The sequence below is a fragment of the Emydura macquarii genome, unplaced genomic scaffold (genome assembly GCF_026122565.2).
Source record: "Emydura macquarii macquarii isolate MOO-44397 ecotype Brisbane River unplaced genomic scaffold, CSIRO-AGI_Emac_v2 contig_1451, whole genome shotgun sequence".
NCBI lineage: Eukaryota > Metazoa > Chordata > Testudines > Chelidae > Emydura > Emydura macquarii.
Genome location: NW_027131588.1, coordinates 16180882 through 16199231, shown reverse-complemented (window position 1 = coordinate 16199231; position 18350 = coordinate 16180882). Strand labels below are relative to the sequence as shown.

At 43.5% G+C, this 18350-nt stretch overlaps 1 protein-coding gene across 5 annotated transcripts in view; it reads left to right on the top strand.

Annotated features, from left to right (window-relative positions):
• The window catches only part of PALM2AKAP2 (PALM2 and AKAP2 fusion), a 394465-nt gene that overhangs the window by 124818 nt on the left and 251297 nt on the right, over window positions 1-18350 (top strand). For all 5 annotated transcript variants that reach the window (XM_067553247.1, XM_067553252.1, XM_067553245.1 and 2 more), the window contains exon 3: window positions 11478-11608. In XM_067553247.1, coding sequence (XP_067409348.1) covers window positions 11478-11608 — 131 coding nt within the window. The remainder of the gene's footprint in view (window positions 1-11477; window positions 11609-18350) is intronic.

Here is an 18350-nt window from a genome sequence, read left to right as displayed (position 1 = left end):
AAGTTTAAAAAATGTAGACAGAGCTGTCAGGTCACAGTTTTTAGCCCGGGCTACATGGGATTGACTTTGTCTGCAATTTTAAGCCCTGATGTAAATGTTAAAAAACCTATAGCTGTCAATGGCGGTGTGGCTATGATTCCAGTATGAGTGGTCCACCTGATATTTAAGTAATCTCCTAGTGAGGACAGACCTTTGAGTTGGATGAATGATCTCAGTGAGTGAGACACAAACTCTGTTTTTTCTCTCATGGAGATTTTCTATTAGCTTACTGTCTTGTTTTATTAATCTATAATAAGTCATCTAGACTAAAGAGGCTTAGTTTCTTCTCGTTGTATAGACATCATAACCGTGCACTTGGTTTACATGTTTTAGACAGCAACATGATCTTTAACTATGAGACATGACCAGCTTAGCTGTGATGCAAAAACTATTTACACTGATATTCATCGTTACGCATGATCTGTCTATGGCAAACTTATTGTGAGGCCACGAAGTAACTGACACATTTTCAAAGTGGCCCCAAGCCAGCCTCGATAAAGGCAGCTACAGTTTTTTCACCCATGTGTTCATATGTGCAAAATCTCAGATTTGTGTATGCAGACCGCAGTTGAATATGTAGATCACTTAGATAGCCAATCACCAGACTTCTCAGATGTGGTTGTGGTTTCTGTTAGAGTGACCTGATGTCCTTATTTTATAGGAACAGTCCCAATATTTGGGACTTTGTCTAATATAGACGCCTATTTACCCCCACCCCATCCCAATTTTTCACACTTGCTGTCTGGTCACTCTAGTTTGTATGTGCAAATCAAGTTGTGAGTGTGTAAAACTGTAGGTATAGTTGTTAAAGCTGATTTGAACTTTTAAGTCTACTATATTGAGCTGGCACAAGAAAGGGCCCTTTCTATGATCTCTTCACATAGTAAAGGGACACAACTGAGTCAAACTCTAGTCAATTTCAAGAAAAGGACATAAATAATTTCCTGTCTGTTCTTACTCCTTGGTCTCCTGGCCAATTTTTGTAATATTTACACTCCCGTTTCCCTGTTACTTATTTCTATCCCTGTTGCTGTGTAGAAGACTTGCATAAATAGGGGTAAATGATTGACTGACTAGTCAATTAAAGGGCTGTCAAATGCATCAGCTATAACAAATAAGAAAAAGAGAGACTTTTCTCTAAACTTTTTCAGTGACAGTAATATGAGGTGTTTCTTGTAACAACAGCAGATGATGCTTGTAATGTTCAAACAGTTATTTTTGTGCATGAGACCTCCCCCAGCGTCTCATGTACTGACCTCCACATGCACATCTGCTTTTCCAAAACATTCGCCCTGCTTCCAAAACAGAAGCTAAGGCCTTGTCCCCATGCAATAGTTTGCACCATTTTAAATGTATAGTTACAGCAGTATAACCCCCCTACTATGGATTATACTGATAGAAATGTGCTTATACTGATACAGATGATTCCCATAAAGGATGGGGAATATGCTATACATGTACAAAGCACCACTGCACCAGCATAACTGCTTCCAAACTAATGGTTGTACTGGTATAACTATTCCGTTCTAAAAAACAAAACAAAACAAAAAAACACCACACCACTAACTGACGTAACTAAACTGGTACAAGATCTGTGTGTAGACCAATCCTAAAACTTTGGAATTAGTTCATATTTGAAAGCATATTAGCTAATGTAATTTTAATCACAACTTTGCATTTAGTATAGGTACTGTTTAACATTACAGCTGGTTGGAAAAAGTAAAACATTTTTTGCTATAACTTTTTCATCTACATTAAAAAAAAAAATGCAACCACTCTATACACTGGTTGAAAAACATCTTTAAAAAGCAAAAAAACAAAAATGTTAATCAATAATGTGAAAATATTTGATTAACTCTATTTAAACAGTTTTAAACAGGTGTTAGCTCAGTGGTTCCCAACCTTTTTGGCTCGAGGGCCACAAATATCATTTGTACAACCTTGAAGGGCCCCCAGTCTATCAGCTCATAAAAAATGTATTGACGCAGACACCATTAATGACCACCAATCACTATATATTTAAAGTAAACATTTTGATGCTACTGTGCTTATTTTTTACATTCACTATTTTACACCTACAAATGACTCACAGCATGTGTCACACTCACAGACAAAGCACTGGTGTAGATGAGTGACTGTCACTACACACTGACGCACATGGCCTGTTAGCTAAGTCATGGTGGGTGGCCTGCTAAGGGTAGGCCAAACCGGAAGGCACTGATTTTTACAGTCCTGTCCCTGTCCTCAAACATGGTGGGTCCTGGCTGCTCCGCCAGCAGCCTCCTTCTCCCACTTTTCCCCCACTGCAGCCAGACAGGAGTTCAGCGAGGAGGCAGCCTCCTTGTTGATCTCCCATCCCCCTGGCTGCAGCAGGGAAACTGCAGGCATCCTGTAGCCCCGTGCGTTCCACCTGGGTACCTAGGCAGTGGTTCCCTTCTGCAGCCAGGGGGATGAGAGATCAGTGCTCCCCTCCCTCTGGCTCCAGCAGGGACCCCAGCGCCTAGGGACCCAGGCAGAGCGCTTTGCCGTGCTCCCTGCTGGAGCCAGGGGAGGGAAGCGCTGATCTGCCATCCCCTTGGCTGCAACAAGGAGCCTGCACCGGTCTTGTAGCCCTGCAGCAACGCACTTCCCGCCTGGGTCCTTAGGCAGCGGCTCCCTTCTACAGTCAGTGGGAGGGGAGCGGTGGGCCACTTTGAAAGACCCTGCGGGTCACGGGTTGGGAACCACTGTGTTAGCTGGTCCTTGCTGATCTTAAGTGGAAGTCTAAGGTTGACTGCGTCTTCAACCAGCCACAGACCAAGAGCGATCACCTGCCAAGAGCGATCACCCATAGGAATTAACAAAAGTGGTTACTTGTAAGTGATGGTCTCTTTTCAAAGGTTTGCACACCAGATAGTGCTGGTGTTCCATGGCCTCTGCAAGTAGTCACTCATAACAGACGGTCTCTAAGGCAGATTTTACTGTAACACGTTTTCAAGGTGTTAAACTGTGTCTCCACTAGGTGCTAAATTGGGATTAAATTCATGTTAACTAATGTGTTTTCAAGCACAACTTCATTTCCTAATCAGGACAAGGCTGAGATACAGCTGTGTGCACCATAGTTGCTTTCTTTAGAAAAGAATAAGCATGTTCCATTGTAGTTGCGTACTGCAGGACAGAATTTGTGTGACACAAAAAATTGTGCCCCAGATCGCACTAGCATCATGAAACTTAGTGCCCTCCCCTGTGCTGGAGTCATTTACGTTATGCACATAGGCAGAACAAGCATCTGCTTAGGATGGCAAAATTTAAGTGGCAGCAAAAAAACTCACCAAGCACAAAAATAAAATCCATCTGGGATTCCTCCCATTTCCTTCCCCCGCAGCACCAGCTTTTTTACATCCACTGTTTGTTAGAGGAAGTTAGAGTTTTGCTCCCTTTGCAAATGGCCATACAGCTCCTCTTTTACACGTATCCTCAGACACTCACATTTCACATGAAAACTGCAGATGGTAAAATAACTTTGTCGTCTGAGCAACACCAGTAGATTTTTGGAGCACAGCCAGGCTAGTCTGTTCACTTGCAAAACACGTAAAATAGCGTCAAGGACTAAACCTTAAGAAGCAGCCTCTGAATCTTGCACAGATACCGTTGGCAAGGATCTGCTTGCTATATCCAGTTTACGTCCACAAATCCTCTTTGCATGTGGAGATTTATCAAGGCAAGTTTAATGGGTATCCATCACCAAAGCACCTGTTCACACTACATCCAGAGAAACCATCCATCCCCTCCCCCTGAGAGACTGGGGGAGGGGCTGCTGGCAGAGGAACTAATATCCCTACAACGCCAGCACTAGCTCTGATCAGCACTCTGCTGGAACTGAGACCCAATTAGCTGCTCAGCACAGGGACTGCGGACTGCTGTGTAAACAGCACCATCTGAGGCAGGGCTAGCAAGCGAGTAATGTAAAAGATGCAGTTCTGAGCACCTGCTGGTGCTGCAGGGCAAGGAAATGAGAGGAATCCCAGAATTATTGGGTTTTTGTGCTTGGTGAGTTTTTTTTGCTGCCACCTAAGTTTTGCCATCCTAGGCAGATGCTTGTTCCGCCTACGTGCACAAGCCGGTTCTAATGCTCCGAGTGCGCCTTCTGAGTCTCATCTGCTTAGCTGACTGACAAAAATGATCTTACTGTCTGCACTGTACAGCCCATGTGGCCAGTGAAGAACAGAGCTGGGGTCTGCTCTTTCTTGGACACTAGCAGCTCCAGAATGTTTAGGTTTGGTGATTTCTGAAATACAAAGAGTAAATCTTAATGCTCCTGATTATCCTTAATGCATTTTATTATTCTGGTGTCCCGATGCACTGTATTCCCTTATTCAGTGGAAGGGCTGTATTGTCAAAGTGTTGTATGACATTTCAGTTCTTCTACTCCATGCCTGGGAAATCTTTTGAATGCAAAGTCTTATCCTCTCTGGTTCACATGGATTTCCCAGACACATCATTCTGAGAAAAATTAGATCACAAAGATTTATTGGCTGAATGCAGAGTCCAAAGCTAATTTTCTCTCATCGTATTGTGTGTGTGTGTGTGTGTGTCACTTATAGTTTTGAAGTCAGATCCTTTTCTGATTTCGTTGCCTTTGTGGCAGGGCACGGGCAAAGAGATTTAGGAATCCTCTTCCCGTGCTGTGTCAAGCAGTGTCCCATCTCATTTATGTGCATGGCCATGGTTGGGACAATTGCAGACAGATCCTCGATTAAATAAGATTTGTTTAATTGACTTTGTGTCAAGATTATAAGTGGAGTTTGAGGACTTTGTCTCTAGCACTGTCCCTGTCCCTGTCCCATACCACTGCAAAACAAGTACATGAGTTCATTTGCTGAACATTTGCTGTCTGCAGATATTCATGTCAGTAAACCCCTGTGCCTTGAGCGTTGAACCTAAAAGGCCCATGAAAATAGCTAAAGCAAATTCTTTCTTTTCATTTGAGCTCATGCTTCGGGGAAACCAGATTGGCAGTGCATGTCCAGCTTTGAAAATGAGGTCCGAGTGCCAGGAGCAGCGGTAGGCACCCAAAATAGGTTCAGTTAGCACAACTGCTTGCTCAGATGGGTATCTGGAATGTACAAATGCTCTGCTTGTGTGGGGTCATGTGAATGAGGATACAAACAGAAGTGTGAAAATGCGCATGCAGGTTAGCATGTGGTCCTAGGCTTCATTTATTTAAAATATTGCCCTGAAAGTTAATTTTTATCCCACAAACACATACAGTCGGTAGATGCGGTAGATCCCCAATGAAACAAAACTGTTCACCCTTTCAAGGGTTCAGAAAATGTTTGTAGATATGAAAGAGACCTTATCAAAGCTGACAGGCCTAACACGGGATGCACCAACTGGATGTTGGTTTGGAGGTGCACCTGTTCACACAGTTTTCTTTCCTATTTGCCTTGTCTACTCTCTTCTTGAGCAGCCAGGGGCCTGAAATATTCAAGAATCCTGCTCTCAGCAAGAAATGGGATTTATTCTACATCTCTGCATTCTACCTGTCCACGAGACTGGAGAGGCAGGGCAGATGGGTAACACAGTGTGAAACCATATTCCCACGTCGCGCACCCATCGTTCTGAAGAGAGTCGACAGCCTGGATTTATTGTTGAGAAGAGCAGAGAAGCCCTTTTCTGTTTGTTTTGTTACAGCCCTCAGTTGGGAAGGAGGGACGGCTGATATGTTAACCAATTATATGTGACATGGTATTTTTTTTATTAAATTAAGTAAACTTCAAAGGCGAAAGTCTTGATAGAATCCCTTTAAGTTTGATGTATAGGCTGAAATGGTTGTTTTGCAGCGTAACACACCTCTTATCAGAGTTTTCTATTCTGGTGTAAAATTGATAGTAGAATGTCCAATGACTTTCAGGTCTCAAAAGCTATTGGGCACGGAGAAAGATTGCAGGCTAAAGCCAACCCTGATGTCACTCCATTGACTTCAGTAGAATTGCACCAGGGATGTCCCATTAGTTGCAGTTTGAAAGAACATCGGTGGCATGTATTGTTCCACTTCCATTACTTTTTTCTCGAGAGCAAATATAACCTTTTCGTGGAGGAGGCTATCTGGGGGTCACCTTTTGACTTTATTTGATCTCCCGAGACTATCAGTTTCCTTGGAAATATCCTTGGCAGCCAGAAAAATAGTGACCATCAAATACAGCTGACCTTAGCAAGAGGATGTTTCTCAATTATTTTTAAAAAGCAAAACCAGAGTGAAGAAACCACATTAAAATGTTGTAGCACTAACTGGATTTAAAGACGAGAGCCAGCATTTTATCTTAAAGAATAAAGGTAGCAAAATCTGGCCCTGGAGCTGTGCTGTTGGCTGCCGGAGGGCCGCATGTGTGAATATGCACTACTCTTCTTGAGTAACGGCTGCAGAATCAGGTCCTAATTCAGCAAATTTGATGTGGGATTGCTGAAATACAATACGCATGGAACCCAACTATGACATTTTTACAGGGTCACTTTCAAGGGTATAACAGCACTTGAAAATGCTGTCAAAATAAATAACATTAATTAAATGAACGTTTAATATAGTATTAAAACCAAACAGAGCATTGTAAGCAAAGGTGTGTTATTTTCAATGTGCCTTGAATTACACTATTCACATTCAGGGGGTTGCACGATGGTCCCTTAATAGGACAAATAGTAAACAACTTCAAACCCTGAAGGAATTAGTCTCGTAAATGCCAAACATTGAGACTGCAATAAATGTGATTAAATTAGGCCATATTTCTGTATTTATTGCAGACACAGTGTCTGTTGGGGCTTGATTCTTGGTAACACTGATTTCCATCTTCTCTCCCATCTGCCCACCAGCACCCAACATAAGTTGTTTCCCCTCCTTGTACATTATTAAGAAGATTGGTAGAATTAAGGGAAATGCTCTCAAAGTAGATAGTGACATGTAAGAGTGCTGAATAGTTCATGCGTGCCCCATCAGCTGACTAAGGAGATCTGTACTAACCTGGAGTACTGAGGGTCTGATCTTCCTCCGATAAAGCCAGTGGGAGTATTTCCATTGACATGATTTGATTTTCCATTGAATGATCTACCCCCTGAGTAAGTCAGGGTTCTATAGTAACAGGAAGGCCTGGTCTTTACAGTTATTTTTGTACTGGTATAACTATTGCAGTGATTTTTTTTTTTTAACAAAGATAGTTATATCAGTACAACCCATAGTGTGGATGTAGTTATACCAGTATAAAGATGACTTATACCAGGATAGCTTACTCCCCTTCCTGTACAGAAATAAGCTATACTGACATAAAACACATTGATATTGCTATAACTCTGGCTTGGTCTACACTTACCTCCGCAATTCGGCGGCAGTCGAAGGGAGTTACACAAAGTACGCAAAGAACTTGGGTATCTCCCGTCGACGTCTCTGCTTCTTTTCTGTGCGCCGTCTTCTCTGCACTGCGCCCCTCTCGACGCAGCACTACGCCACTTGCGTGGGTGGATTAATAACGTCGACTTCTGGATCGACTAAGCGGTTCTGGATCGACTGAGCGGGTCTTCACTGACTGCTCAGTCGATCCAGATAAGTCGATCTAATGGCGGCAACTTTGCCGCCGTCAGTGTAGACATAGCCTCTGTCACTTCAGGGAGATTGTGCTGTTTTAGCAATATTGGTATAGTTAAAGCCACGCAGTTTTTGTATGCAGAGAAGCCCTAAGATGTGGCAAGCAATAAATGCTAAGGCTCACAGTAGATGAGTCAGGAGTCCTAGGGAAATGACAGTATGTGACCATGTAAATTAGAGACTATATTGCAAAGCATATGTACAAGGAGCCTAAGTTAAGGTTGCACTTGCAGCCTTAACTCTGGCAATTCCTAGCTTCTGAGTGCTTCACTTAGCAGATTTAAGAGATTATTAATATTTTCTCTATGATGTAAATATCAAGGATGAGATTTTGTATCTCTAAGAGGCACCGCACAAACTGCACAGCTGTAGGAGATAGAAGGCAAAGGTGACTCTTTGCGCTCCCGATTCCAGGCCTCACCAAGGATTGCAACATCTGGCTGGGCTACTTGCGTGCAGCTCCACAACCCAAAGCTGCTCATGATGGCCTTAGCCCTGCAATTCAACTCCCCCTCCCCCTCCCGATGCACCTTTCCCAACTCTGGCCGCCAACCCCGTACGTTGGGGCATTTGGGGCGTGGGGGGAGCACATAGGGCACTGCCTAACAAAATGTCTGCTGTGGGGGAATCCTGCCCAAGCATGCCAAGAGGCTTTTCTGTCTTTATACACTGCCACATCACTGTACCGGGGCTATAGCAGGAGGGAGAATGCCTCCCATAGTGTGTGTATTATATTACATGAACATGTGGGGTGTGTGTGTGTTTATTATATGTCCGTGATGTGTGCATGTGTATAAATAATATACTTTAAAATATGCTCAACCATAGCAGCACAGGTTACCCATATTTTGAAAAATGCTTCAATTTCTTCTCTTCTCAAAGCATCCTAGGCTGGATTCCCCAAAGCGATATTAAGTAGCTCTAGTGCGTTCCCTCGAATCTGAGTCCTTTTTGTTTCTCTCTGCGAAAAGAAATCCCAATATTACAAGCCAACTGCATCTCATCCACCACCTCGCCCATCTTAGATAAAACGTGGTGACAGTCTCACGAAGGAGAGAGTATTTCTAACCCATCCTGACCTTCCTGCCCCGAAATATGTCCCAACAATGTCACATTGACAGTTTCCAGTTCCAAGTTCCACATTCATTCCATTTACGGTTTCCAAAAGGCAGCTTTTAATTTGGTGGAGGGGGGGCAAAGCAATGTGAGTTGTAGCTTAAACATAAACAGAAGACGCATGCCCTTCAAATATCATGAGTGGCTTAAAATACGTCGTTACCCTGAAGGGGATTGGCTTTTTCCTCTTCGAGCAGTAAGTGCACGTGGAAAAAACAGTAAGTGCACATGGAAAAACAGTCTGGGATTCAGCTGACAGTAAATACATAGCAGTTATTAAGTAGGTTCTTTATTTCTTAAGGGACCAAATTGTGCCCAATTCAGGGCTGCATTAGGAGCTTTGAAGCCATATCTGCTTGACTCTAAATGGAATCTTTACCTTTATCTTTAGAGCTTGATCTCTTTCTCTAAAGCTCGATGCTCGATCTGAATGTCCTCTCAGCAGTAAGAGTCTCCATATTTGGAAATTTTGATCTGAGCCCATCTCTGTCTTTTAAACTAGAGTGTGGCCCATGGAGGCCAAGTATTCCATTCTGCACTTGGCCACATGCCTGTGTTAAAGATGAGGACAGCCCCAGATTGGACTGACGAGCTCTGTGGTCATCATTGGAGGCTCACTGCGAGCTGCAAGGTGCTGTGCACTCGGGCCCCACTCCAGCAAATTTCTTGTGCCCATGCTTACCGTTGTCAGTGGGACTACTCACATGCTTAAAGGTAAGCATGATCTTAAGTGCTTTGCTGGAATGGGGCCATCCAGGTATGAGCCTACGACCTGGATGCCCCACTGTAACTATTCCCTCTTCATTTCTTGGGCCGGGTGACCCTGTTTTACTACTTTTGTATGTCCAGAGTGAGTGCTATTGTCTCTGAATCCGATTAAAGCAAGGGAGATGTTAACATGGCCAGCATTAATTTGGGTTGAATAGAAAACTGAAATACCAGCCAAGGAAGCTCTCTGAGCAGCTGATGCAATTCTTCAGGAAGAATCTGCAAACCACCCAAAACAAAGACAGTTATTGTCTGTGACAATTGTGGTTGAAGATTATCATCAGTAACACTGCACGAACCCACAATTGATTACACTTTGGATAATGACATCAGACTCGGCTGTGTAATGAGCACAGGCAAACATGTCATGCTAAAGTTCTCAGTGACCCCCTGATGTTTCCCTGACATTATTGGCTAACGTTTTCAAAAGCATATAAGTGACAGACGCACAAGGACTGTTGACTTCAAGACTCGTGCTCCTAAATCACTCAGGAGCTTTTGAAAATCTCACCCGTTATTACTTTTTAAAAATATATGCTGTTTTACTTTGCTAGGAAAACTAGAGGGAGGAAAGAAAAGGCAAGAGAATGGGGGATACAGTTTTCCCGCCCTGTTTTTTTTAATAACAAAGCAAGAAATATTTGTAAAAAGGATTAACATAAAATAGCAAATTGATTACAGAGATTTTAAAATTACTGGCTTTCATCAGATGTGTGAGAAACCAAACTGCTGTAAAGAATCCTATTACAACACAATCCTCTGAACAGAGACACCCAAATAGGCTACATCGTGGATTCTCTGGGCTGTGTGCTCCTAACTAACTTAGGCACTTTGTTAATGTGAAATCTATCAGCTGTCTGTAACACCACTGATCTTGATGTCTTCTTGACTCACTTGCTGACTGTAGCAATAGTGGACATAGCAACTCTGTTTTCTCATTGTTCCTTTTTCTTCCTCGAAGGTTGGCATTGGACAATTACCCTTCATTCTTTAAAGTGCTGTTGTGTAGCATTCCACAGGGTTCCATCTTGTCTACCCTCTCATTCCACATGTATATTGGACCCTCAGGAGCGTTAGTGAGAAGGCATGAGCTAGTGTGCTTTAAGCAAACTGACACCCTAAGTATATCTAACCACCGGTATATCCACAGCAGTGTGTCTCGTTGGATGACAACTAGCTGGTAGACGCTCACTCCAGATGAGACTGTAGTAATGCTGGTAGGTTGGGGGAAGCATGTGGAAAATATGGTGAGAATCCAATGAGCCCTTTTATTGAGGGTGTGCTACTGCCACTTGCTGCCATAATCCTGGGGTGATGTTCATTACCTAGCTGCTGCTAAACGATCAGATACTGATATGCGATTTTTTGTTGGTTTGCTTTTGTCTGGTAGGAGCTTGTGACCATTCCATAGGCACTGTTTTTGGTAAATATGTTTTTAAAAATCACAGTGAACCACCTATGGCCTTAATCATTTTAACTTTTCTTAAAGCATTTTATGTTTAGATCCCATTGTTGTTTTTTTTGTTGGAATGTGGCTCTTTGCTTTTGATTCTTTGAGTATTTTATGTATATATCCCTCCCAGCCCTTGCATTATAGTTCATGAGATGGCCTGTATCCGGGCTGAGATTTCACTTCTTCTGGGACTGGTTAATTTGAGTGGTTGGATATTCTGTTTTTGTTAGGAATTAAAAATAACTTCAGATTAACAAATCAGTGGCACGTATAGTATATACTGTAAAACTGACACACTGACTTCTGGCTGACCTGACATCTGGATAAACCCCTCAAGGATTAGCCAGCGTGTATGATGTGAATAATACTTAAAGTGCTAATTAGTGATTCAGTGGGGGCTATCAAATATTCAAAAGCAGATTTGGCTTCTCTTCCAGCTCAGGGAGTACAGTTTTCCTTGTTTCTACTCTCCTCTTTTCTTCCTTGTAGTCAAAAGCACTTCGTGAAAAATGGCTACTGCAAGGTATTCCTGCTGGCTCAGCAGAAGAAGAAGAAGCCAGAAGGAGACAGTCAGAAGAGGATGAACTCAAAGTGAAAAAGCTTGAAGACAGCATCCATAGGTAGGTGCAGTTTTCTGTTACTTTCACGGGGCTAAATTCTGCCCTTTGATGTGCATGTGTGGCTTCCCTTAAACACCTGGGCCAGATTTTCCATTGCATTGCACCTCCAATTTCTCATTACACCTCACGTTGCCCTATTTTTTGCTCTAAACGATGAGTTCTAAACCCAGGAAGAGCAAGTGCTTTTCCTCCTGCAGAACAAACTCAAAGGCCAAATTCTTCCCTCAGTTATGCTGGTGTAAATCCTGAGTCACTGAAGTCAGCGCAGGAGCTCTAGTTTTACACCAGCATAAGAAAGGGCTGAATTTTGTTCCACAGCCTTCATGCATTAGCAGTTCAGGTCTCCAGAGTAGTCTTGATCCTGAAGGAAAAGAAGGATGGCCCAGTGCACATGGGCTTGGGAGACCCGATTTAAATTCCTTGCTCTGACAGAGGCCTTCCAGTGTGACTGTAGGTAAGTCACTTCCCCTCTGTGAGCACCAGTTCCCTTCTCTGCCACAGCAACACCTGGCAATTAGGGTGAAGAGATACCAAGGATCAAGGCCTCTCTGGAGACCTGATTTCTTAACATGTTGAACAGGTTCCTCTGGCATCTAGAGCCCTCCTACCAGATCCCTTCGAGGCAGGTGTAAGGGAGGCTAGGTCCATCAATGACTATTAGCCAAGATAGTGAGGGATGCAACCCCATGCTTGGGGTGACCCTAACAACCTCTGACTGCCGGAAGACAGGCGGGGAAGACAGGAATGGATCGCACCAAAACCGCCCTGTTCTGTACACTTCCCACTGAAGCTCTGGCACTGGCCACGGTCAGAACATGGGACACTGGGCTGAATGGACCATTGGTCTGACCCAGCATGGTCGTTCTTATGAGTGGTGGAGAAAGGGGGAGGCAGCAGGCATGTGTGCTGAAGGAGGGAAGCAGAAAGAATGATTATTTCAGTCTGTTGTCGGCACCCAGCCAGGAGAGAGCCTTGAGATGGTGGGTGTGTCCCGGTAGCCAGAACACATTAGAGTTGAGAGGGGTGAAAAGAGTTGTACGGTAACACACTGGAGCAAGATGATGCTTAGCTACATGGTTTCATTGGGACTATTTATATGCCTACAAGTAAGTACATGCTTAAGTACCTTGCTGATTCAGGGCCACAGGCCCCTGCCCTCTCTCCTTGGGAAACATGCTACTAAAATGAGAACCAGTCCATGGCCCAAGCCACATTTAACTAGGCAAACAAGAGTTTGATTGAACCAGATATCCAAGAGCAGAGGAAAACGATTGTCTCATTGTAAGACCAGCCAGAGGGGTGAGACTACCATTCCCCCATGTGCCTACTATACCAGGGACCTTTGTTCTCCTTTAGAGATTCCGGCCGCATCATATGGGTGAGCGCAAAACGGCTACAATATTGAGGCATCTGTGAAAGGAATCTTGTAACTCCAGTGCTGGAGGGGTTTCCTACTGGAGAATATGTAAAGTTCAGGGCAAACAACAGGCACAGTGGCTTATTGATAGCTAACATATGTCATCTGCTGGCAGTTAGCCTCAGGTGCCAATTTTAAAAAACAAGAAGCATCCACTCATCCCCACCAGTTTGCAGTAGAACTGCCGTGGTTTACTGGGGATCCAGCTTCTTTCACTCAGGTTAACATGTTCATATGGGTCACTCTCTTATTACTACTACTTAGTGCTTGTTTAAAATAAGAGCCACTATGTTGTAAGAGATTTCACTGTGTATTTCCAGGTCAGACTTGGCAAACACTCGGAATAGAATGGCAAAATAGATACTGCTGCATACCAGATTGAAGTGAATGCAGATGGCATATAGTCACACCTGGGCCTGGTTTCCTGTGTCGTCTGGGAGTGGCAGATACCTCTCCCCTGGGGCAGTGTTAGAGCTAGTTCTGGATTTACATGTAGGATCTGGGGGCTAGAACACAGTCTGCTCAATTGGAGCAGAGTCAAACCAGTACTCAGTGCTACTGAAAATCCCACCCTAAATCTCTCTCATTAAGACGGTGCCATTCTCTGTGCGTGAATTAGTAGCACAGTGTTATTAGCAACACCGATAAGGAAACTTTTTCTAAAATACATGATTTTTAATCTGGAAGTCTCACTTTGAATTGGCTGGAAGATGAGGACCAAAATCTGGGAATCCCACCCTTTCATGTGGGAAGGGAGACAAGGTATTTGGGGCGCGTGTGTCTCCCTTTGTGACAGGATACAGCTGAGGGGAGCGGGAAAGGATCTGGTGAGAGATCATTGGGGAGATCATGCCTCTTCTAGTATCAGAAGCAAGCTCAGTATGTATGCATAGAGCTCTGTGGTAGAAGAAGAAATTAAGACCATCGTGGTAATTTCATGAGCAGATTTGCAGCCTATGGGTCAGATTCTGACACCTTTCTCTTTCTTCTAATGTGGCATCTCCATTGCTGGAGGTTGCAACCAGAGTAGCCCATTCTGTACAGTCCCCTGCTAATCTCTTTGTTGATGACTAATTCTTTTGATCCACATCGTCCATCCAAGATCTTCTTTTTCTGCCTCGCGTTCTTCTGCCATCAGCTTTTCCTTCCTGTGCCCGTAAACATGCCTCCCCCACTGACCCTCTTAAAATGTGTCCTGCAAATCGACTGTTTCTCCTCATAAGATATCTGACTAGGGTTCGTCGAGGTCCAATCCTCGCCAATGCTTTTTGTTAGTTACATAGTCTATCTGTCATGTTTTCCAAATTCTTCTATAACACCATAATGTGAAGACTAGTTGTCTCTTTATTGTCCATTGTTTGAATGTCCATGTCTCAGAGCTGTAACTGAACACAGACCAAATGTCTGGTATTAAGAGTTGGAATTTACTGATGCCTTTACTCAGATTGAATAGCAACTTACTCCACAAATGGACCCACTGAAATCATTCAGCCAACATATGCAGTAAGGCACACCCACGACAGGTGGGGGTATCAGAATCTGATCCTTTGTTGAAGAAGGTTGAAAAACTCAAGACAAACCCACAATGTTTCACTTTTCTTTTTCCGATTCTTTATTAGATTTCCATGAAAGACAAGACAGAGGACGTCATAAAGTATGGCCCTTATCCTGCAAACCCTTATACATGTGGGTAACTTTACCCATGTGAGTAATCCCATTGACTTTAATAGGACCACTCATGTGCACAAGTGTTTGCAGGATCAGGGCTTATCTAAGCCAGCATTTCTTTGTACACGATCCCAGGCCCATCTAAAAGTCAGCATGTCTCACAGACATCATCAAAATCCTTAGTAAAGTACAACAGTCCGTAATATAGAAGCCATTTCAAATAACTAAATGTGCTTATGTAATGAAGTAGATAATTGCCAACAAAGGAGAGACAGAAGTACAAAACACACATGAAAGACAAAGCAGGGAAACAAAGACTATGGAAAAATACAAGCACAAGAAGAGCCTTCCAGTGAAAATCAAAGGCAGAATGGATGGGGGAATGCTCTAGGCAAGACAGCTACCCAGCAGCGGAGAAGAAGGAGGAGAAGCATTAGGGGTAATACCGGTTTCCTTTTTCTCATAAGGTTTCTTCTTCGGTGTTGGAAGAAAGTAACTCTTTCTGTGATTCTTTGCCCTTGTCACCTGACAGATATTCCCTGAGTTCTACAGTTGCATTAGACTTTGGGCAGTAAATAATAAAGAATTTTTTACCCTTTCTCTCTCCGAATCACAAACATAAAATGTATCCTTTAGTATAGCAGTGAGACAAATGCCTGGTGAACTTCTGCAGACACATTCTTGACTAAGTGTTGTAGGTGAAGCAAACACTGGGATGCTTTGTCTGCCTGTCATGGTTATTTTTACCACATGACAGTCTGTTATTTTACAGCAGTGAATGGAAAATTGGCATTCGACATCTGGGTATTAACAGTCAGTCGGCCTTCACAGAATATGGCAGCCCACCCACAGCCTGCTGTTCCTTCCCAGTACTTGAAAGGCTTCCAAACTTATTTTATTTTACGAGATCATTATATAGTGTGCCAGAGACCTACATTTACTACAAAGGGTGAGGGATTTTTCTTTGCTATGAAACGGTTATGCAAGATGCTTAGATGTAATAACCCCTTTGACAACATATTTCATCACTTGATGACTAAAGCCAGTTTGCTGCCCATAATAACGTGGCTGGTAACTTCCCTGATTGTATCTAGCTTTCACTGGCCCACCACAAAACCAGTGGGACTATCATGAACTCCTAGGGAGGATGAATTCAGGGACTTGCTTGACATCCTGAATTTTTTTTATAAAGCTGTGCTCCTGGAAAAAAAAATCACTAGGCTAAATCCTCAGCAAATGTAAACTGGTGTATCTCTATTGAAGTTAGACCAGAGCTACACCAGTTTATGCGAGCTGAGAATCTGGCCCACATCTCCAAAGCGGAGACGAGTCATAACTGGTTCTTTACCCACTGTATTCAGAGCTGGATTTAGACACATGAGCCACACATATAGCTTGGTGCATTGCTTTTTAAGAGCGCTTCCAAGCACCCATGCACAAGAGAAAAGAGAGAGACCCTTGTAACAGATACACTTTCTGCAATGGGTGGCACTTTGACAGCTCTTGGAGTGGAAAAACTGAACTGCAGTGGCTAATGTGTATGTCCACTGCCCTTTACTGGAGAGCTTCAGAGCTACTGTTTGTAAAAGCCCTCTGAGGTGATAAAATTGTGTGCGTATGTGTAGGCAGTATTAGTTTTAGTTTTATATTGTGAGTTTTCTTTCTTATTCTCTAGTGACTTGCCTCACAGAAGAAAAGCCTAATATTAGCAATTGCTAATGGAGATTTTTCTTAACTCTAGGGTTAAGGCCTGTGCTTTGGTACAAAGGTAACGAGTTGTTCCCTGCGACTGGTGCCTATTTTTGCTGGCGACTCTTTTTAGCATGCTATTGCCCAGGTAGTTTGGCGGACTATAAAACAAGTATTTTTAATATGTATGGAGGATGCTTCCAAGAGGTGTGTTGGAAGTAACAGTGATTTCCAGCTGAGAAGAGTTGAGCACTATGCCTACCAAGTGGATCAAAAGGAAGGCGTCTCTTTAGCTCATCTGGCAGAGCTGACCTATGTGAGTCACAGATGAGGTGACATGCAGGCCTGAGGTAGCAAGAGATGCATGGAGCATGGGAGGTTGTCTGCTGCGTGGCTATGACTGATTGGTGTCTAACTAATAGCTGGCAGACAGAGCTCACAATTGGGAGCGGGCCAGATCCAGAGAAGAGGGAAGGAAATGAATCTTTGTTGAAGCTGACCAAATTGTCTCCGCCTTATGTTAGGGTTGACAGCCTTTTCTTTTGAATGTTGAGATCTGGCACTGTCAGAGCCATGGTGACTAGGATGGGCTCATGAAGAGAGAACCCCTACTGCAGATGCATAAAAGAAAAAGCTTATTAACAAAAATGAATACACATAGGTTTGGGGGCCATTGTAACCAGAGTTCCTCCCAGATCTATGGCTCCTAAGGCTAAGTTGAGGCCTTTTTCTCCTGTCTCCTTGGAGCTCCCAGCAGATGTGAACTCCCGGCTGATTCACATCTTGTACCTCTGTGTTGTGCTTGCACTGATGCTTCAGAGTCGATGTAAAACCATAATGCACGTGGCTAATAATGCGATGCAGTATGTGAGGTGAGGACATTCCTGCCTCACGCTTGGACTGATATTATGGCTTGACGCATGACACTGAGTGGCCCCTGTCTTAGTGTGCATATCCACCTAAAATCTTCTAGTCCCTTATTACATCTAGCTACACTGACTCTGATTTCCTAAAGCTGTAAATTGTGGTGCATCATAATTGGGATGGACCATTGATGGACATTCACTTCATAATATCTCAGTTAAGTTCCCACCGTGGGCTAACAGGATTTGATCCTCACTCCCCTCCTTTCATGGCTACAGATGTCTAGTTTGGGTTTATTTGTTTGTCAACACTCCCTATGAATGAGCCTCGGTGTAGCAAGCTGCAGGCCAGTCCTAGCATCTGAGCAGCTCCCTCCATCCTTTTAGCTGAATGTTGATCTGGGACATGATTTTTTAATAGGGCAGGAAAACACACACACACACGCAGATGATTGTCCTGCGGTGCATTTACAAAGAGATGGTACTGAAGTAGGCAATATACCTTTAGGAACATTATCTCTTTGCTTGTTTACAATGCTTGTTTCCTTTCCTTTTACCTGAAGCCACATCAATTAGCTTTGCCTTGGTAAACATCTTCCTGTGCACAATCTCTGGTCTATCCAAGCTAGGGATAACATCCTGCCAGCTGGGTTCAGATAAAATAGGTTTTCGGACTTAACATGGCTTTAGCATGGATTAGGCTAAAGTCTTCCCAAAGCAGTGTTTAAAAAGTGGTTAGGTCCATGCTGATCTCTGTCTCTTAGGATATGTCTACACAGGAGCTGAAGGTGTAATTTCCAGCTCAGGCAGTCATACCTGCACTAACTCTGATCATGCTAGTACACAAAAAGCAGGGGGTAGCCATGACAATGCAAGTGGAAAGATTGGCTAGCCGCACCAAATACAGCCCGTCTGAGACCCTAGGTACCTACGAAGACGCCATGCCCTGCGTGCCGTGCATGCTGCTGTGGCTATGCTTCAGATATCAGTGTTCTAGCTTGATCAGAACTAGATTTATAGATTCCAAGGCCAGAAGGAACCGTTGTGATCATCTGGTCTGATCCCCGGTATAGCACAGGCCATAGAACTTTCCCGCAATAATTCC